Source organism: Balaenoptera borealis (assembly GCF_965194805.1).
Source record: "Balaenoptera borealis genome assembly, chromosome: 4".
In the NCBI taxonomy this organism is placed as follows: domain Eukaryota; kingdom Metazoa; phylum Chordata; class Mammalia; order Artiodactyla; family Balaenopteridae; genus Balaenoptera; species Balaenoptera borealis.
This window is the reverse complement of record NC_138861.1, coordinates 9707812-9730355: the sequence shown is the minus strand read 5'-3', so window position 1 is coordinate 9730355 and position 22544 is coordinate 9707812. Positions and strand designations below refer to the sequence as shown.

Sequence of the window (22544 nt, the reverse complement as noted above, 5' to 3'; positions counted from 1 at the left end):
GGAAGGGAAATACTTTTCACAAACCTTTATTATGGCATGATCACAGAGTACCAGCCATTTCTTTGGGTCTGAATTTCAAGAATCCTCTGTCACCTCTATTCCCACTACTATGTTTTCCCATTAGATTGGACCTTCTTATGTACTGGTGCTAATCCCAATCAAGCCCACGTCTGCCACGCGTCTTTGAGTACCATTCAGAAGACTACCGGCACCAACCTCAAGGCAAAAGCCCTACAGCTAGGCCCAAGCTCTGTCCTTTGCTACTGAGGCCCTAATAGGCCTCAAGGCCAACCCAACTCAAATTGTGACAGTCTCTCTAGCCTTCTTCATTAGCGTATAAGCTTCTTGAATGCTTCACCCGTGGGTGGCTCCCTTATCACTCCTCTATTATACACTGGAAAAGGTACTCATCATTTGATTTGCTAATGAAAACAAAGAAATAGGCATGCATACCTGTATTTTTAAAAGCGAGTCTGCATACAGTAGTTTAATTTTCGACAGAATATTAAAGATAAATGGAAAATGACTGAATATGACAGGATAGCAGATGTCCACTGAAGTGTCCTAAAAAAGGAAATGACAACAATTTTGATAAATGAAAGGACAGAGAAATCTTACGCCTTACTTCTTAGCCTTAAAGCCCTGACGGTTTCAGGTCTCAGTACTTAGAGCCAAAGCAATCCAAAATGCTCGTCAGTAGTGCTCAGATATATAAAATTCTAAGAAAATGTTCTATATATATCAATGAAAGGTATATAAACCTAGTATTTTCAGTACTCATTTAATTTCACCATTAATTATAAACTCTGGACATTTTCCCAAAGAGTCTATTCTGCTGCTACCTGCACTTCTGAAATGTGAAATTAGTTCAGATGCATTTGGTAAGCAGGGGCGTGACAGAATGTAGAGAGCTGGTTAGCTCAGACAAGATTTTTCCCAGGCAAAGGACGATGTGCTAGGAGTAGAATTAGAACCTTCAGAGAAAAGGAGGAAAAAATCTCAGATTAGCTGCTGAACTGGCAGCAAGAGCCCTTTAGCTTTAAGAAAATGAAAAAGGAGTACTTACACCCAGGGAACCCTCCCCAAAGTTACAGCCCTATCCTGCTGGCTCCTGGTGAGTCACTGAGCCTCCTATACCTACCTTAAGAGCAAAGCTCCACTCCCATACGTGTTACCTCAGTGCCACCGGTCCTCTAATCAGGGTGGGGAGAGATTTCTACCCTTCGGTTTTTGTGCATTTTTCATCTTCTCACGGCACTGTCCACAAGCTGCTTGCCTGGTTGATCTGAGCTATCTCTCCCCAGGTAGGAAGCACTTTTCTGTCAGTGTTCTGGCTACAAAACTGCATTGGTTTTGAGGGGTCTGCCTTGCTTTTCCCATAAGCCCTGCTATTTCTATTGGGCAATTTTGCAGAGTACAGGAAGTTCTGGAAATTCGTACAAAGTTATACAGCGAGTGCCTGTATTAACTTACCGACAATCAATACCCTCTTTAAATACGCCATACTTACTGCATTCATTATCGAGGCGGTCCTTTTGGACGCATCTTCATAAAAATCAAGCCAGTGTGTGAGTTCATTTACTTTGAAGATATTTTCAGGCAGCTGATATGTAGTCTGGTTTACCTTAAATAAAATACCACCTGTGAGAAAGTTCTTTATATAAAGACAATTTTGCTTAATGGCTATAAATGAGATTATCAGAATAAACAGCAAGTTAAACATACTTTGAATGACCAGAATTAAGTTCTATCCAGTTCCCCCATTGCCAAAGCCCCAAACTTTCAGGAGCGTAAAGGATACCTAAGATTTAATAGTAGAAATTGATGGTGTGATGAAAAACTTCTAGTTACTTTTAATCCACAGAAAAGTTTTAAAGAAACTCAAGTGCAAAGAAAAACACAGTGTAATATGAATCCAAACTACTCTGGGGCCCAATACTTCATGTCATGTTCGTTCGTTCTTTTTTTTGCGGGGGGCGGGCGCCGCACTGCCCGGCTTGCAGGATCTTAGTGCCCCGACCAGCACCACCGCACGGGGATGCTGTCTCATCCCCGTGACCAGGATCCTCAGGACCCTGCTGATCTCAGCCTTGCCCTGTCGACAGCCTCAGCAGCCTCAGTGTCACGGAGAAAGAGGGTGCGTCGTCTTGGTGGATTCTTCTGGAGGTGTGTGTGTGGGGGGAGCTTGACAAACATTCTGACGTTGCCTGTTAAGAGTCAAAGGACACGGCAGGATCCCTTCAAGATTTCTTCTGTTGCTGCTTCAGTATTTCTAGGAATTCTCTTTGTAAATGGCAAGCTCATTACAATACACTTTCCCTGAGCCCTTCAGTAAACTGCTCAATTTTTCAAGACCTGGAATTATTTTTTTGATTGATCTTTCACTTTTATATAAAACCTTTAAAAACAGCCAAGAACAGGCATCACTTTTCAGCAGTAGGGCAGACTTTTTTTTTTTTTAAGCAGTTTGATAGATTAGGCACTTTGATTCACTGAAAACAACCATAAATATAGGATAAACTGTAAACCAACATTTTTGGATGCATTACTGATTTTGTCAGCAGATATGGAATAATCAGGTCCAAAAACTAAGGGAAGGTGGCATTTCCCTTGAGAGTATCTGCCAAACCTGGTGAACCTGAACTTCAGTTTCAGTGGCTGAGACTTTGAGAAAAGGAGACAAAGCCCAGACTCTGTTCAAATTAGGGAACCTTGCTTCATAAATCTGGGACCCAAAATGGCTACCATTAGAGTGAACCAGGGTAACCTAGAAATGAACAAGCTGTTTCCTCCACTCCTGCATCAACCCATCCCCACCTTGACTCCAAGACCATGAGGCAAACTGTAGTTTCAATGGTGCTGGATGTTAATAGTTTGCATCTACCAACCTGAACTCCCAGTCCGTCCCCCTCCCCCTCCCCCTCCCCCTCGGCAACCACAAGTCTGTCCTCTACGTCTGTGAGTCTGTTTCTGTTCTGTAGATAAGTTCATTTGAGACTGGCACAACATTGTAAATCAACTATACTTCAATTAAAAAAAATAATAAAATAAGATGCATAAGTCACAGGGGTGTAAGGTACACAGGGAAAATAGTCAATATTTTATAGTAACTTTGTATGGTGCATTGTAATCTATAGAGATATCAAATCACTATGCTGTACACCTGAAACTAATATAAGTCAACTATACTTCAATTAAAAAAATAATAAAATAAATAAAATAACATAAGTCACAGGAGTGTAATGTAGACAGGGAAAATAGTCAATATTTTATAATAACTTTGTATGGCGTGTAATCTATAGAGGTATCAAATCACTATGCTGTACACCTGAAACTAATATAAGTCAACTATACTTCAATAAATAAATTTAAAATTTTTTAATTAAAAAAAAAAAATGGGGCTTCCCTGGTGGCGCAGTGGTTGAGAATCTGCCTGCCAATGCAGGGGACACGGGTTCGAGCCCTGGTCTGGGAAGATCCCACATGCCGCGGAGCAACTGGGCCCGTGAGCCACAACTACTGAGCCTGCGCGTCTGGAGCCTGTGCTCCGCAACAAGAGCGGCCGCGATAGTGAGAGGCCCGCGCACCGCGATGAAGAGTGGTCCCTGCTTGCCGCAACTGGAGGAAGCCCTCGCACAGAGACAAGGACCCAACACAGCCAAAATATAAATAAATAAATAAATAAAAGTGTTTTTAAAAAAAAAAAAAAAATGGTGCTGGCATTGGGGGAAGAAGGTCGCCTACAGAATTTGTCATTACAAAAGCACTCTCCCGAAAATTCACACACCAGATTCATACCACCTGGAGATCTAAAAAGCCTCAAGCCAAAATTTTAATCTTTATATCTTTAAAGACTAATTTAATAGTACCAAACTGCTGGTGTCGCCAGGAGCCTGGCAGAAGCAAATTCTCCCTGAAAAGACCCAGCCCTCAAAGAATTCCAAAAGATAAAAGTTCCAAGGGAAATGTGCACACACACACACATACACACACACACACACAGTCACAAAATAATGATAATGAAGGAGCCACGAGGAAGATTCAGCAGAAACTAAAGACAGCAAAAACTGACCTGCAAAGACTTCAGATACCCAGAAATTATAAATAATAACCAAGAAAAAAAAATTAAAGAACCAAAGAAAACTTCCGGAAGTGAAAAACATACTACTAGAAATAAAACTCAAAAGACAGTTTTAATAGCAGACAAAAATCACTGAAAAGCGAATTCATGAACAGGAAGATAGGACTGAAGAAATCATCCAGAATGGGGTACAAAGAGACAAACAGATGGAAATTATGACAGGACGATTAAGAGACATGGATGACAGAGCGAGAAGAACTAACATACAAAATAAGTAGAATTTCAGGAGGAGAGAGTCAATACTTGTTTTGAATTAAAACGTGTAACAACTTAGAAATGGAGGGAACATCCTTTTACCTGGAAAGGTAATTTTCCAAAACCCCATAGTAAAAATGTTATTTAATAGTGAAATTAAGATTTTTCCTTTAAAATCACCAACAAGATTAGGCACCTACTATCACTACGACTTCTATTCAACCTTCCTGTTGAACAACTAGGGATAGGAAGGCCTAGCCAGTGCAACAAGGCAAAGGAAAATAATAAAATGCATAAGAATTGCGAAGAAAAAAACATTATTTTTTTCAAAGATACGATTGTCTGCACAGAACATGCAAAAGTATCTACAGTTAAGTTACTAGATATAATGCAAGAATTTAGCAAACTCACTGGCTATTAAAAAATAAATATTCAGGGACTTCCCTGGCAGTCCAGTGGTTTAAGACTCCGAGCTTCCACTGCATGGGGCCCGGGTTCGATCCCTGGGTGGGGAACTAAGATCCCACATGCTGCACAGTGCGGCCAAAAAAAGAAAAAAAAAATCAATATTCAAAAATCAATGCATTCCTACAATGCATTCCTATAATCAATGCATTTATCTGCTGTTAAACCAACAACAGATAATATAGTTTTTAAAAGATACCATTTACAAAAACTTAAAAACAGTTAAATACCCTGGAATAGATTTGACTAAAGATATCCAAGACTTTCATAGTAAAATAACAAAAACTCACTGAAAAACTTAAAAGATAATCTAATAAGCAGAAGAAATAGATACCATGAAGAGTCACAACAGTAAAGGTGTCAATTCTCCCCAAAGTGAAATACATATTAAATGCAATTTCAATCAAATTCCCAGTAAGATCTGTGTATGTGTGTGTAGAACCTGAAAAGCCAATTCCAAAATTTATAGGGAAGAACCAAATGCCAAAAATATCCAAGATTCACTTTAAGAACAAGACAGGAGTATTTCTTTTAGCAAGTATAAACAATATAGAGCCACAGACAATGACTAACAGTACAGAAGAGAGCCTGTACGTGAACCCCGCACACAGAAACTTGTTTTATGACAGTTCCCATTACCTATCAGTGCAGAAAGGACAGAATTTCAGTTAAGTGGTGCTAGGTAACTGTTTTCATATGGAAAATAATAAAAATAAATTTTCAGTTGGATTAAACACCAAAGTGTGAAAGGCAAAGATAACCTCAATACTCCCTTTAGACCTTGGCAGGAGTGACCTCTGCCCTGGGCCTCTGATTTACAGGTCTTTGCTCTGGGCCTCCTCCAGCCAAGCCCCTCCCGCAAGGGGTCTGCAGGGTCAACGGGGCCTGTCTACATGCAGGCCACTCATCACACATCCCCATCTAGACTGAGCTCCAGAACCCAAGACCCGCAAGTCCCTGCCCAAACGGCTCCAAGCCAGCCCCAGGAGCTACACAGGTTCCTCCCTCCACTTGCTCTCTGGGGACTGCAAGTGTCACAGGTGACACACCCCAAGGCTCCAGGGCCCCAGGGTTGGGTAAGGAATGGCTATCGTGGGAGGTGGGATGGAACACAGAGACATGGGCTGAGGTGTCCACACACGGCCACGTGCCAGCCCTGGTGTGGGAGAAAACCAAGGAAGGAAGAGAAGTGCAGAGGACCTGCGGTGGGAGTGGGGAGGGTCCGTCGGAGCCTCCCCTTTCGCTGCAGAACTCTGTAAGGAGCCAAGCTTTCGAAATTCAAACCTGGCTTCCCCTGTCATTAGGAAGGTTTATTTGTCAAGGTGGGAAGATAGAATATATTTTATTTCATTCAACACGTTGTTAGCTAGATTTCTAACCTTTTAAACATTAGACATATGGTATATGAGCCTCTGTTTGTACTCCTCCTCTGGTCCCAGCTCTCATCTGTGTTAGAAGACTATCTAGAGCAGCCCTCGATGCCAAATCAGGCCCTCTGCTTCTTCTGTAAAGTCTCACAAATGCCTAAAATATTTACCATCTGGTCCTTTCCAAAAAAAAGCCCTCCTGATCCCTGATACGGGTAATAATTTAAAACCTTGAAGGAAAAAAAAGTTTAAAACAAAACACATGGAGTAAAGATCATAAAGGAATAGACTGACAAATTTTTTTTTTTTTTTTCAGCCACACCGTGTGGCATGCGCGATCGGCAGCGGCGAGTCTTAACCCCTGGACCGCCAGGGAAGTCCCCAAATTTTATCTACATTAAAATTAAGGACATGAGTTTCAGACTTCCCTGGCGGTCCAGGGGTTAAGACTCTCCGCTTCCAATGCAGGGGGTGCAAGTTCAATCCCTGGTCGGGGCACTAAGATCCCACATGCTGAGGGGTGTGGCCAACAAGTTAAAAAAAAAAAAAAGTGAGTTCATCAGAAAGCACCAAGACAAGCTACAAACTGGGACCTGATATTTGCAACACATAAAATTGACAAAGGACTAGTATCCAAACTAAAAAGTACTCCTATAATCAATAAGAAAAAATTAAACAATACATTTAAATTGAGCAAAAGGACAGGTATTTTATAGAAGAGGAAACAAGTACTGCAATTATAAACATGAAAATATGCTCTAATGCATTAGAACCAGGGAAATACAATTAAAATCATAATTTGGGGCTTCCCTGGTGGTGCAGTGGTTAAGAATCCGCCTGTCAATGCAGGGGACACGGGTTTGATCCCTGGTCCGGGAAGATCCCACATGCCGCGGAGCAGCTAAGCCTGTGCACCACAACTACTGAGCCTGCGCTCTAGAGCCTGCGACACACAACTACTGAGCCCACGAGCCACAACTACTGAGCCCGCGTGCCTAGAGCCCGTGCTCCGCAACAAGAGAAGCCACCGCAGTGAGAAGCCCATGCACCGCGGCGAAGAGTAGCCCCTGCTCGCTGCGACTAGAGAAAGCCCGCAGGCAGCAACAAAGACCCAACTCGGCAATCAGTCAATCAATCAATAAAGTCATAATTTGGCACGATTTCCACATGGCACTAAAAATATTTTCCAAATTTTAAAGTCAGACATGGGACAACAGAATTCTCATCATTTCCTGGAGAGGATTTAAATTGGTCCAACCACTTTGGAAGACAGTTTGTCACTACCCATAAAGAACAACACAGGCATATCCTCCAACCTATCAATTCCAGAATTAGGGATGGAACTAAAAACTAACTCTTGACACATGGACACCAAGAGATAAGCACAAAAATGTTGACAGTAGCATGTTTTCTCATAGAGGAACCCTCCCCCTAAAAAAGAACTGCAAACAGCACATACTGTATATCCATCAATACTGGAATGGATAATTCTGGTAGAGTCACACTATGCACTATGATACAGAAGTGAAAATGAATGAAGTACAGACATAAGTATTAATCTGGATGAGTCTAAAAAAACAGAACGTTGTGTAAGCAGCATGTATTCGATTCATATGAAATTTTGGAAACGGCAAAATTAAACAGCATAGTGTCAAGAGATACTTATGGTTATAAAACAATAAAGAAGAGTAAGTGAATGATTAACTGAAAATCCAGGATCCTGGCCACCTTCGGGAGGTGAGGGGGTGTAATCTGTGAGAGACACACAGGCATTTCTAAAGCACTAGAAATGTCTTCTTTTTTAACACGGGTGGTAGTTGCACTGATGTCTGTTTTACTACTTTAAACTGTACGTGGATACTAGACACACTCCTTTATATGCACGACTTAATTCACAAAAAAAATTTTAAAAATAGCAGTATCAACCTCATGTTTCGTAAGAGTCTGCTTAAGTTTCAAGCCAGGTGAAACCAAGGGAATTTTTATTGCAAAATAAAGATACATGGGTTTCTAAAACAGCACTTACCCTGTGCAGCTTTTTCAACATTTCTAGGAGAGTTTTAATGTGATAGTTATTCTCGGCAGTTCCAGCCCAATTATTCAGCTGAGCAATGACGGCTGCTTTAAACATCTGGACCAGCCTGATGAAAGCAGATTCTTGCAGAGATGCCCAATATTCCTCTGAGGGATACGAAGGTAAGTAACTGTCAGCGTGTAATATTTCTTGGATTCTTAAAGGTAAGAAGTAGTCAATATTTTCTGAAACTGGCAGAATATTTTCATATATATTGTAGTTATAAAGACACACTTGTAATAAATTTTTCAGTAAATACAATCGGAATTGAAAGGGTAGAATTTAATCTTCTCAAAAAAATGCCTTGACACTAAGAGAACCACACATTTGATCTAATTAATTTGTTGGGGGGGAAAAAAAACTAGACAAAATTAATTAGTCACATTTTTTACCCAGATGAAATAGCATACAGTATTAAAAACCAGATTAAGAACTATTTGTGATTACACGACTCTCTTTTGCGCTCTCAGCACGAGTTTTTAACTCTTAAAAACCATCTTTTGGCATTGTATAAAAGAAAAATGTTTTAAACTTTTCATCGTTTACAATGTGACAAAACGTAAGAACGAATGGACTTCCTTGGGCTGAATGTGCTATTTGTGTCAAAAACCTCATTAGAATATAACCAAGCCCCTAGACCTAATTTCCAGTGTACTGGAAATGCAGGGACAGGAGGAAACGATCAGACAAATCTAGATGTGAGACACTGTACAGGACTACTGACCCACACTCTTTGAAAAAAAAAAAAAAAAAGCCTGTAAAATACTTTTCGGGACAAGCGCAGAAATTTGAATACGGCCTAGATGTGAGGTAATATTATGCAATCACGGCTAATCTTATTAGCTGTGGTAACAATGTTGAGGTAATACAGGATTCCATATCCTTCGGAGATGCATGCTGAAATATTATGGGTAAAATGCCCTGATATCTCCAACTCACTTTCAAATAGTTCAGCAAAAATAAAATGCCATCCGTACATCAAATGTAATCTGTACACACACGGCAACATGTTAACTGCTGTTGACTCTCAGGTAGAGAGTATCTGGGATTCACTGTACTAGTCTTTCAACATCCGTGTATGAAGTTCTTCATAATGACAAGTAGGGGGCAAAGGACCTCATGACCAAGCCACACAGGTATCATGAAAAGAACGCTAAAAAGGGACTAGAAAAATCCATCTTGGATGAACACAGTAATTATTATAGCATGTTAGAATACACTAAGACTAGGAACTAAACACCATGAATGTGTTCACAATCATCTAAGTTCTGCCGTAACTTCACTAGGCATGTGTTTCCACCAAGAAGACAGTCATGTATTTTCAAATGCAAACCATCGATCTTACCCAGAACCTCTGACGACTGGGCGTGCATTTTATAAACAGCCTCTGCAAACGGGACCACCAGGCTCTCCCAGTTGTTAGGGTCATGCATCACAGGACACTCTGGGAGAAGGAAGAAAACTTCTAAAGCTTCTTGATGTGGAGAATGAAATGGAAGATTTTTGAACAGAGTATCCCTCAGACATGTGGTTATCTGTGGTCAGAAAGGATCCAGGAAAAGACACTCAGAACACAGTGGGAACTGGGTGCAATTACTGTAATAAAATAAAGTGTGGAACCCGGAGTTTCATCCCACCATGAATTTGGAGCAATCACTTGGTCTCTCTAAAACCCCTGTTCACAATCCATCTCATCTAGCTTCCCAAATACCTAGGTGTGTAAATGTGTGACAAGTGTCCTCTCCATCCAATTGTTGGGGTTCATGAAGGAGATCAAGAAGAAATCACATGTGCAAGATTATACTGGATGAACGATGGACTCAGAACTAAAAGGCAGCCCTCCCGGGCTTCCCTGGTGGCGCAGTGGTTGAGAATCCGCCTGCCAATGCAGGGGACACGGGTTCGAGCCCTGGTCTGGGAAGATCCCACGTGCCGCGGAGCAACTAGGCCCGTGAGCCACAACTACTGAGCCTGCGCGTCTGGAGCCTGTGCTCCGCAACAAGAGAGGCCGCGACAGTGAGAGGCCCGCGCACCGCGATGAAGAGTGGCCCCCGCTTGCCGCAACTAGAGAAAGCCCTCGCACAGAAACGAAGACCCAACACAGCCAAAAATAAATAAATAAATAAAATTTAAAAAAAAAAAAGGCAGCCCTCCCAATGATAAGGTCCACATTCTTCCCTCCAGTTCCACTAGCACACCTCATTTTCTAAAGAGGAAGAATGTGTCAGAATCTCCCAAAGCAAAGCAAAAATAAAAAACAAAAACAAACAAAAAGCAACAAGTGCAACAACGAAAATCAGCATGGTTTCCTGTTACCTTCTCACAGAATCACCTGTCTCATCACAAACTCTCTCCACCAAACTCTAGTTTCTAGCCCTTTCAATCTTCTTATAGTTTCCCCAATTCAGAATGCAAGTGTTGAAGAAAAATTCAAATGGAATTCTGAATGTTTATGTGTTCTGTGGGCTCAGATAATGGTAGTAATTTGCCTAAAACACCGTTAAGAAGATAAGCTAGTGTTTACAGGGTTCTTATTATTTGTCAGATACTGTGCTAAGTAATTCACATATATAAGTTCATTTATCCTTGTCGTTTCTCTATAACATAGATGGTATTATTAACCCCGATTCATAGATGAGAACTCTGCATGTTAGGGAAATTAACCTGCTGAAGGTCACAGAGCTAAGTGAGAATCTCTCCTGGATCTTTCTGACTCCAAAGCTCAAACTCAATCACTAAATTATGAGATACTAGCTACATGATATCTCTACATGTACAAAATCTCACAATGATCTATTTTCACATCAAAACATTCTATTGGGCTCCCACCACGAGGTTCAGGCTTCAGAGTCATGCACACCTGACTGCTGCACATGCCCCCCTCCTTCCTCTGGGCTCTTCTTCATCCACAGCCCCAAACCTCCCAGCCCTTTAGAACCACTGTACCGCTCTCAAGCCAGTCACACTGTTTCACATCTTGTGCCTTGGTGCACACCTTCCTGCCTGCCTGGAATGTGCTTCCCCTGTAGGTGGCCGGTAAACTCCCCTCCCCCTGGGCACCTTGTTTTGAGCACTCTAAACAGAGCTGACCCTTCACTGCCCAGGTGATGAATGAATTCATTCATCTAAAAATATTTATCATACACCCAGTATGTTCCAAGCTGGGAACTAGGGGAGACAAGTGACCCCTGCCCGTCGGCATCCGTCTCCTTCACTAACCAGGACCCTCTGAAGACAGGCTCTCACCACAGCTCCCTACGCATCGCAGTATTCGAATGTCTGCTGAATGAAGGAAGGAAGGCCACATCTGTGCGTCCACATCACAGAAATCTCAAAACAGAAACATTACAGGTCTTCTGATCCAACTGTCCCATCGAAAACAATGGGAGACTGACTGCTCTATGATTACGTCGCTTGCACTGTATATGATATTGTTCTGGCACAACTAAGGTATAATTAGCCTTAGTGATGAACTGGTCCAACCTCTTCCCTTCACACATGCAGAAATGGCTTTCTATTTTTGGTGATCTTTCTACTAACTGCTGCAGAGTCCTGATAAAGGTGCATAATTAGGGATCCATTTTACATCAGACTCCTAATTGGGCAATGGTTCTGCCAAAGTTAACATAATTAAATTTTCCATCTTCCCTTGAGAAAAGAGTGTGCGAGACACAACCTGCAGCTAAGACACAGGATGCTGAGTGCGACAGACAGAGCGAGAGACCAGGTGAGGGAGCTGAGAGCAGGAAGAGAACAAGCACGAGACAGAGAGAGGGAAAGAATGAGAGCCACAGAAGCAGAAGAAAAGACCAAATGGGGGTGGGGGGAGCCAAGAGAAGTGAAGGAGGGGGGGAGAGGGAGGGAGAGGGAGGGAGGGAGGGGGAGAGAGAGGGAGAGAGACAGAGAGAGAGAGCGTGCAAAAACGAGCCAGAGACCCAGAAAGAAACAGACTGAGAGAACAACATAGACAGTACCACCCCTAGATCAATCAGTACAGTAGAACAGGGAAATAAATTAATAAAAGCTACATTAGGAAAGGCTACATTAATAAAGGAAGCATGCTTGAAACATCTCCAAGTGGGAAGCCTAAAGATAGTAGTAACAGTGCTGAAACGAAGAAGCAACAATCCCAGAAAGAACAAGAACATTCCAGAACCTACAAAAAAGGAAGTGCAGACCAGGCAGTCCTTGGTGAGGGGGACACTCATATCAGAAAAAGTGTTCTCATTTCTATACGTTTCTAACATTTTTATGTTTAAAATAACTGCAAATAAAATGTTGTTCTTATTCTAGCGTACCAGTCTCAACAAATATTTTAATCATCTTCCTAAAGCCCTAAATTGAAGACATTCCCTCTAGGGGAGTGCCTGTACATATACGTGTATGCGTGTGTGGGCACCAATGAACTAGTTAGAATTATTTGTAACCTAAGTGCCTATTATACCACCTATTTCACCCGAAGTGGGGAAACTCCTGAATGGTAGCTGAGTTTAACTTAATCTGTATATGCCACAGGGTCTCAAAGAGTATCTGAAAACAAGATATTTCTTCTGAAATTTTGAGCTCTTATAAAAATGTTTCAGTGTATTTTCTTTTTCCAAGTAACAATCTGAAGAATACCACCATGTTAGTAATCCAGTCCTTCTGGGTTAACTCCTTGAAGGTGTCCCTTGCTGTATTTAAGTCCAAATGAATAGACGTCGTTTCTCCAGCGCTTCTGTGGAAGGAAGGTAAATGAAAACTGGGTGAATAAGTAAATGAAAAAGGACACTTCAAGATTAAATATTTTATTAGATTCTTTATCCAGATGAAAAGTTTCTTCTCAAGCTTGCTTCATTTTAATAAAATTACTTTTTTCTCACCTTTTCAATAACTATAAAAATGTGGCTGAATACAATTGAAAATACAGCTGACAAAATATGATTATTTCTGAAATGTCAAAAAATATCAAGGCTGCATTAACAATACATATGCTATCAGACTTTACATCAGATATTGTCTTATCTTAAATGAGTAATCAATAAATATTTATTTTACAGTACAAAAAAAAAAAATAGCCACAGAAAAAAGGTAAAGGTTTTTCTCGTTTTCCAGCTACATGAACTATAAGCAGGGACCAAAAAAAGGGGTTCCAGAGCAGTAAATTTTTAGTAATCAAAGAGGAAATTACTAATGAAATGTCTATCTTAACTCAAGAATTACATTTATACTGGACTGAATATATTGTCTAAAAACAGACCCATTCTTTGTGAAATAACACATATATTTAGTGTCTGAAAACAGAAAAAGTTCTTTTAAGTAAGTATTATATCAATATTTAGGAAAAGAAGTACAAAGTCATTCTTTCATAATACTTAAAAATTCAAAGAAACCTTAGTATCTAGCAATAAGGAAGTAATCAAATAAATTAAGGTATGTCCTTCCCATGGAATACCATGCAACCATTAAAATGATATTATGCGGAAATACTGAATAATATAAAAATTGAATAAAATGGAAAAATGGGCAAATGTATTAAGTGTGAAGAAATGTATAAAACAATATAATCCCATTTTTTGTAAAACAACAGATTTGCATAAAAAAGACATTTATACAAACACTAGCTGTTACACTTAAGTGGTGAATTCTGATTTTCATTTTCTTTTTGTTTCATGTCTTTTTTTTTGACATTTTCTACAGCAAGCATATATGTGCTTTTGTAGGAAAAAAAAGGTAATTTTTAAAAAGAGATAAAGACATAGATAATTATTTTACCCTCAAACCATTTTCTTTACCACCTTTCACAGTTTTTTAAATTGAGATATAATTGACACATAACATTATATTAGTTTCAGGTATGTACAACATAATGCACTGATATATGTATAGCATATATTGTGAAATGATCACCACAAGTCTAGTTAATATTCATCACCACACATACTTACAAATTTTTTTTCTTGTGATGAGACCTTGTAAGATCTATTCTCTTAGCAACTTTCAAATGTAAAATACAGTATTATTAACATAGTCACCATGCTATCTATACGTAGTGTTTGCAACAGAATTTTAAATTTATTATATATATTACCTTTCCCTTAAAAAACTTCCGGCCAGACATGCAGGAGATGAAAATATCTCTCTGATTTCCCTATATTAGGAATAAGATGGTGGTTAAAACAAATCAGAATATGCCTCTTTGTAGGAGGAGACATGATCAGTTGTCCTTCAAACTCCTCCCTCCATCTCCAATTTATCTGCATATAGCCATGGGCATCTGAAAGTCTCATTTGTGAAATCTCAAAATTTCAGAGGCAAACATGGGAAATAAAAAGATATGTACTCAGAGAAGCCAGAGGGGAAGAGGATACGGCTTGACCTAGGGTATTTTCTTGGACAAATAAAACACTCTCAACCCACCCAGCTTTCCAAGCCCTACTTATTTCTATTCCACTGGAGTAGAAACAAAAAAAATTACCAGAAATTAAAGGTGGGGATGTATGCTCAATTTTGTCATAGAAGTACCTGCACAAATAGTTCTTGACCATTTGTGCTCTGCATGATGCAGCTATCTGGTATAACTACTTTCCAGAATTAGGAAGCCATACCTAAAAATGTCTCTAAAAGGAAATGCCTGTATAAATGAGTATAATTTGTACAGGTGGTAGGAGTCCTAACATTGAGAGTAAGGTTGCCTAAGCTGTTCAGCTGTGAATAACAGCTCAACAAACAAGAGGTTCTCAAGTCAACGAGGGTTGAGAAACTGTAGACTGTATTTCCTGCTCAGTGTCACGATTAAACATATCAAAGGCCCAGAGAAGTCCTGCAGTAAAGAAAGACGCCCCCATGGAGCTTACATGCTAAATTGTATGTGTCAACTTGGCTAGGCCATGGTACCCAGAGATTTGATCAGACACCAATCTAGATGTTGCTGTGAAGGTATTTTTTAGAGGAGATTAACATTCAAATCAGTAGACTGTGAGAAAAGCAGATTACCCTCCATAATGTGGGTGGGCCTCATCCAATCAGTTAAAGGCCTTAAGAGAAAAAGTCTAAGGTCTCCAGAGGAAGAGGGAATTCTGCCTCCAGACTGCCTTGAGACTCAAGCTGCAATATCAACTCTTCCCTGGGTCTCCAGCCTGCTGTCCTGCCTCACAGATTCTGTACTTGCCATCCCCTACAAGTGCATGAGCCAATTCCTTAAAATCTCTCCCCACCACCCTCAAACACACCTTATTGGCTCTGTTTCTCTGCAGATCTCTGACTAATGGACCACTAGCGGACCACAAAATCTCACATCTCTGTATTGTGCAGAGCCAGCTGGGGAAACACTGCTTTAGAGAGCTATCTGAGCAGACAGACCCTTAGGGTGTACCTCTTTGTATTCTGCCACTGTTTAGTCCCCACTTCAGCAATCCATCTCTTTACAGTGCCTTTATTCAAGGTAGGAATTTTCCTCCTCAGATTAACATAGGAATTCTGTAAACAAACAAAAGAGTAAAATACAGTAACTCAGACACCACAGAAATAGGTATCCAACTCTTAGGCACGTTCTAAGGATAGAGTAATACTAAGCATGGATAACACAGCTCTGCAAAAATCATAAAGTAAGATTCTACCAATCAATCATTTGCCTGGTTGCCCATTTCTTGTCTAAGGGTGCTTAGATCGAAAGTAAGTTTCTCTGAATGCCCCAACGCTGAACGCTTTATATGGGTATGGTCAGATTAAACTGAACATCAGACAGCTTTGAGTGCAGAGATCCTAAAAGGACTGGGTACAGAAGTGGCAGGGACTCAGTCTGCCTTGGTGGAGTAGGGTACGGGGGTTACGGGCTGATTATTCATAAGACTATAAACCTCGGGTCTTTTTTAGGATTGGCTGGCAAAGTCACTTCAGAATATCAACCTGTTGGTTCACTAGCACCCTGACCAAAATGCCCTTGGCAAGGAGCCTCCCGAAAGGTCAGCAGAGTCTAAGGAAATCACACGTATTTGACATACACTAAGGGCAAATCTGCTGACTTTTGTGAGTAAATACGTATGTAGTTTAGACAACAAAGGATCGATAACGTCTAACCATTCCCCAAACTCAGCCTAGTAACCTGATGATTTTGGAATTCACCAAATCTAGATTCTAGAACCTTCTGTTTTGCTTAAAATACCAAGTTATAAAACTTCTAGAGATCTATTTTTACCTTTTTTTCCACCCAAAGCAAAATGCTTTGATCTCCTCCAGCAATCATTATTAACTCCTTTTCCGAGGTACGGCTTTCTGAAAGGGATTTACAAAAAATAAGAGTTTAGAAACTCATTTGATACAAATATACACACTCAGCCTAAATAATTTTAGACTCTTCTTAAACTGAGTCCTTTTATCTTTCTGACAGACAAAGACTCAAGTACATTTCCTACCGATAAAGCGGAAACACGTATCTACTTCAGGGTAAAGTCTAGTTAGCAAACATAGATGATTCACAAGGTCGGCAACGTGGTATCAGTTTGATACACATAATTAACATAAATGCTTATATATACAACACAGCCAAACAAATATCTGATTAGTTAACTGTTCCCTGGTTTAATTCAGTGCCTCTTACTAAAACCCATATGATTCTACAACTCAAGATTTAATCAACGACTACTGGCTGTGAAGAATGTTAAGTACTTCAAAAGCCTATGCAAGGGGTTATAAGAAATCAGATATAATACTTGATCTGCTTAAGGAAATAACCCGACTGTTCATTTCCCCAGAAGAACTGAGAGAATTTTGGTACTTCCGGTCACCACTAAGCTTTCAGAAACAAGTGACCCAAGGGCTCCGAGGCACTTCTACAGTGGAACGTTTCAGAGCTAAGGCTCTAAGTTCCACAGGGCACAGTTCACGTGTCCAGCCACAACCCTTCACAGGCTAACCTTCTGCCCTCCAAGTCTCTGCACCCTCCAGCAAAAGAGGACTGAGAGTACACATCTCCTGGAACTGTTTAAGGGCCGGTGAGTTAGGCACAGTTGACAGCGCCTGGCATATGTCAGCGGCTCATCATTCTGAGGGTTTTATATGATTATGAGTCATTTTAATCAGGTAAGAAAAACAATCACTATGGAATTAATAGGTCCCTTGAAAACTGGAATCAGAGGCTGCATAGGCCTCTGAACCCATATAGTCTATTTTATGTTGTATCATTTTAAATCCACATTAATCTTAACCTGAAGCGCTAAGGGACAACTAATGGCTATTTCGACTTGATAAATTAGATTGGCTGTGTTACGCTGTTTACAAGTAAACAAATGAAAGCAATGTTTAGAAAACCTCCCTTCACAGTCATACATTTCTTTTCTTGCCCACATTACACGCTTACAACAATCAGTTTCTCAACCAAGGTATTCGTGTCAAATCCTGTGCTCCTAAAGAATTTACCAAACGTGAGTTCTTCATTTGATGGCGATTTCATGGGATGTGGTATCAGTTGATTGTGTGTTCCACCGTTTCCCAGTTGTCCTTCTTTTCCAGAACCAAAAGAAAAGACCTTCCCCAAATCAGAAACATAGGCAAGTGTGTGCTGCCTATTAAATGAAAGCACATACGGTCAATTCTCAATTATCCACAATGATTAGAGTATGCAGCAATCTGGTGAACTGAAGAAATTACGCTACTCAGTCAGTGAAACCAGCTAACCAATTTCCAATGTACGACTTAGCCGTCTAGAAACTAAGACGCCACTAACGTGTGGCTGAGATGATTCTGGAACCGCTAAGTGTGCTGAAGGCCATGACGCTGCACCCTGGCAAATGACGTTCCCTTCGTCAGAACAAGCACCACCTCTTGCCTTCTACTCCTTTTTTAGGCCTTGGCTTGAGTCACCACCTTCTGGAAGCCATCTCTGAGTCCCTCCCTTCCCCAGCCTAGGAGATAGCATTAGGTGATCCTCCCTGAGCTCTATTTCCCAAAGACCTTTATCATGCTGATTTTCTTACTGATTTGCTTGATGGCCTCTCCTACTATACAGAAGTATAAGGAAAGAATTTGGCCTTACTCCGAGGTCTGGCCTTTGTCCTCACTGCCTGGGAGGTAATGTCTAAACCCTCAGAAGTTTCCAAGCGATAGGAGTGTCTCTGTTATTCACGGTAGGCCCGCCCCTAAGACCACACCTAATAGTTTATCCAGGTGGCTCCTGGAAGCCCCTCCAGCTGTACGTAAGCCCAACCTCTCCGGTACACAGAGGCTGGAGGCTGAGTTCAACCACATGGGCAATAATTCAATCAATCATGACTAAGCAATGAAACCCCAGAAACAACCCTGGGCTTGGGTGAGCTTCCCTGGTTGGCAGTATTCTTCAGTCATGTATCAGGCTGGGAGAAGGTAACACGGCCCATAGCTCCAAGGGGAGTGGACACCAGAAGCATCTCATTTGGACCCCTTCCAGACTCTGTCTTATGCATCTCTTCCTTTGACTGGTTCTAACTTGTATCCTCCTCTTGTAATAAAAGTGACTGTCAGCGTAATAGCTTTCAGTGAGTCTCGTGTCTTTCCAGTGAATTCTCCTGTGTTAGTAGGGGTACTGCCGCCTGGTTTGCAGTAAGACATTTCTAAGGTGAGGACTCCTTCTGGAACACGTACTACTGGGAGGAATGTATGTTATGAAAAATCCAAAGTGGTGACAATGTATGTTCCTTTGGTTAATGCAGAGATGGAGTGATGATATCAATGAATGAACCTTTCTAACTCATGTTTGTTCATTTTTTTCCAAATAAATGATAACTTTTTTTTTACGATAAAAGTGCATTCGAACATTTACAAAGGTATTTCACTAAAGGACCGACAGAAAGTAAATATATTTACACATTAAAAAAAAACATCAATGAAAGTAAATATGTATAGTAAAATATTTACTATGATTGTCTAATAATGTAAAATTAAGCATCTTCACCTATCTGAAAATGTTTGATACCTTTATTTCAATCAAAGAAGCCTGATGGAAATTTTATTAAACTACCTATCTAAATTTACTGTGCATGTCTTACCCATTTTCACTGACACTTCACAACTCACCTTCCACATGCTATCTGGGTCACTCTATTCCCAGCGAGTCCAGTTACCAAACAGGGTCTTAACTCATTCTGTGTTGAATTGTGACCGAGTTGCCCATATTGTCCAGCACCAAAAGTAAACACCAGCCCATCCTAAAGAAAGGGAACTTCATATCAGTTTCTAGAGAAATAGGACACAGAAGTAAACACTCACTGATGCAAAGGCGTCAGTGAAAAATCAATAGAATCACCATCAAAGCAAAGCCCCCCAGTGATCAGACAGTCCTGCATGTGGGAAGTGGTGACCTTTCTTCCCTGGGAAACGCTAGCTGCCCACATCTCCAGGTTCTAGTGCTTTCTGCACTACAAAGTGCTCTCCTGGAGTTACAGTCAAGAGACAAGGGTACACGCACCTTTGTAAGCAGGGCAGTGTGAGAGCCACCACAAGCGAGAAAGTCAACTTTCTGATTGTCCAGCACTTCAATAAGGGAAGGAGAATCTTTACCTATGCAAGGGAAAGAAGAGTTCAAGTGACCCAAAGGAAATGGTGAATTTCACACTAGAGTTCCACGCTACTGATAAAATACCCAGACCACTTCCTCTAGGCCCATCACAACAGCTCCTAACACACTTTGGCAAGAAAGGCTCTGTGTTGGTACATTTAGGTCTAAAAGCAGAGGCGGGCAGTGGTCAAAGGGCCACACTCGGGGGCACTCACCTGTGAAAGTGTCACTTTCACTTCCCAGAGCCCATTCTTCTCTTTTTAACCTGACCTGATTAGCCTTCATTGAAGCATACCTGATATTTCCAAGTCCCATCTAGCATTACCCTTTTATGAACATAAAGCTTCTTTTTTTCTTTCAAAGTCTCTACTACACTGTCCTTGCCTTACACCACCTCTTCTCTCTTTCACGATTATTTTCTTGTCCAAGCACTTAGAGATTCAGCAAAACTAAGTTCAACTGTCCTTTATTCCTGTCCCTCCTCTGAGTATTTTTCTAACACTGACTTACGGGTTCTCCTGAGTAACTAGCATTGGACCATGTGAGGCAGAAATGCAGTATCTGATCAGTAACTCTGGGGGGAACGTGTACATTACCACAGCTAATAAAGCAGCAGAGTCTGCCACACCTTAAATCTCTAACAAGGTGTTTGGGGTCATCAGAAATATTGCCAGCGGCTTCCCTGGTGGCGCAGTGGTTGAGAATCTGCCTGCCAATGCAGGGGACACGGGTTCGAGCCCTGGTCTGGGAGGATCCCACATGCCGCGGAGCAACTGGGCCCGTGAGCCACAACTACTGAGCCTGCGCGTCTGGAGCCTGTGCTCCGCAACAGGAGAGGCCGCGACAGTGAGAGGCCCGTGCACCGCGATGAAGAGTGGCCCCCGCTTGCCGCAACTAGAGAAGGCCCTCGCACAGAAACGAAGACCCAACACAGCCAAAAATAAATAAATAAATAAATAAATAAATTTTAAAAATTAAAAAAAAAAAAGAAATATTGCCATCTGCTTTGTAGAGGGTAGCTCAATAATGCGAATTGTTGTTTTCGTGTGTGTTTACAGATGTAATGAATACCTTATGAGACTAGGATAGGTGAGTTTCTAAATAAAATTTTAGTATCCTTTTGTCCTAATGTAATTGTAATAATAGACATTTAAGTGCACAAGTACCTTGAAGGTCACTTCATCCAAACTCATCACTTTACAGAAAAAGAAAATAAGACCTAGAGAAAAGTAAGTGACTTGGGCAGGCCCTGAAATTAGTTAACCTGAAATGGGAATCACAGCCCAGTTATTCTGATCCCCAGTCCAATGCTCTTTCCCTTTTTCCCACTCAGCCCGGACACACGTCTCAATTACAGCCATGACCTCCACACTGTGCATGCACGTCGTTTAGACCGATTCTGCCCTGAAGACAGAGAGAGAACCGGGGAGGTCAGTGCTCATGAAAGTGGGGATCTGAACCATTTTTTGCCAGGGAAGTCTGTGGTACATTCATCTCTTATATGACAAATATATATTTGTTTAGAATATGAATTTGAAAATATGTTTCCATACTGTCAGTGTGGCCCAGGCCCAGCTGCCCACAATCGTTTCTTCCCCACGAGTAAACGTTTCCCAACAGGGATAAGGCCATGCTGTGGGCTTCTCCTGCAGAAATCTGAACCAAGGGGACTCCTGAGAGGTGCTCCACGATCTGCGGTGTAGGGTTCGAGGCAAATTTTCTTCCAACTCCAAGCTGGCCGTCTAAGTTCCTTCCCCACGCAAAAAGCTCACCACCTCGACGTAAACAGAGAAAACGCTGTCTTAGTAAGTTTAAAATGCAGCAGACATCACCCTAGGACATTATGTGCTATCCATACTGTACCATCGTGATCTCCTCCATTCAAACTGACAAGACTGCTCAGATCCTCTCATGTCTCGGTCAGAAAAACCAGAAGAACCTTCCATTTAGCAATGACAGTTACAATTCCTTACCTCTTACCTCAAAGGGTAGTGCTATGAACTGAATGTCTGTGTCCCCCCCCAAAACTCCTACGTTGAAATCCTAACCCTCAGTGTGACGGTATCAGGAGGTGAGGCCTTTGGGCGGTGACTAGAATTAGATGAGATCGCGAGGTGGGGGGCACTCACGAATGGGGTTAACGCCCTTATAAATAGAGCTCCCTCGCCCTCTCCACCTGTGAGAAAACTGGCCCTCACTAGACACCAAACCTGCTGGAACCCTGACTTTGGACTTCTACCTCCAGAACCGTGAGAAATGAATTTCTGCTGTTTAAGCCCCCCAGTCTACTTTTGTTATAGGAGCCCGAACGGACGAAGAATAAAGTTATCTGAATATATTATAATCAAATTCAAGAAGCACGTATGTTAAAAATCCCACAGGATGGGCCCATGAAAGATAGAAACATTCTACATTTGGGAAAATAAAACCTAAAACTACTTTTCTTTCTTTCTCTCTCCCAAGTGCCTTAAGATGCTAAATAAACACCTTAAAGATACACTGAAAACTGCAGCACAGCATTTTGAAAGAGTGAGCATCTTCTTCCATTAATTGAATATATGGAACATATTTTTATTTTACTTATTTATTTTTAAAATTTTTATTGGAGCATAGTTGATTTACAATGTTGTGTTAGTTTCAGGTGTACAGCAAAGTGATTCAGTCATACCTACACATATTGGATCATATTTTTAAAGAAAAATTCTTAGATATTATCTCATAGAGATGACAGTACCTACTGGAGTATCTAAAAAAATATATTGGAGATTTAATGTTTACTGAGCAGGACCTGGT

At 41.0% G+C, this 22544-nt stretch overlaps 1 protein-coding gene across 2 annotated transcripts in view; it reads right to left on the bottom strand.

The window, feature by feature from the left end:
- HERC5 (HECT and RLD domain containing E3 ubiquitin protein ligase 5) overlaps positions 1 to 22544 on the bottom strand; it is a 44064-nt gene that overhangs the window by 15048 nt on the left and 6472 nt on the right. The window contains exons 4-15 of one of the 2 annotated variants that reach the window (XM_082391628.1): positions 21305 to 21526; positions 19662 to 19753; positions 19271 to 19401; positions 17639 to 17784; positions 16419 to 16495; positions 15597 to 15700; positions 14313 to 14372; positions 12863 to 12959; positions 9588 to 9777; positions 8195 to 8349; positions 1511 to 1624; positions 454 to 564 (exon numbers count right to left, since the gene is read on the bottom strand). In XM_082391628.1, coding sequence (XP_082247754.1) covers positions 454 to 564; positions 1511 to 1624; positions 8195 to 8349; positions 9588 to 9777; positions 12863 to 12959; positions 14313 to 14372; positions 15597 to 15700; positions 16419 to 16495; positions 17639 to 17784; positions 19271 to 19401; positions 19662 to 19753; positions 21305 to 21526 — 1499 coding nt within the window. The remainder of the gene's footprint in view (positions 1 to 453; positions 565 to 1510; positions 1625 to 8194; positions 8350 to 9587; positions 9778 to 12862; positions 12960 to 14312; positions 14373 to 15596; positions 15701 to 16418; positions 16496 to 17638; positions 17785 to 19270; positions 19402 to 19661; positions 19754 to 21304; positions 21527 to 22544) is intronic. The other variant, XM_082391627.1, reaches the window with a different exon arrangement.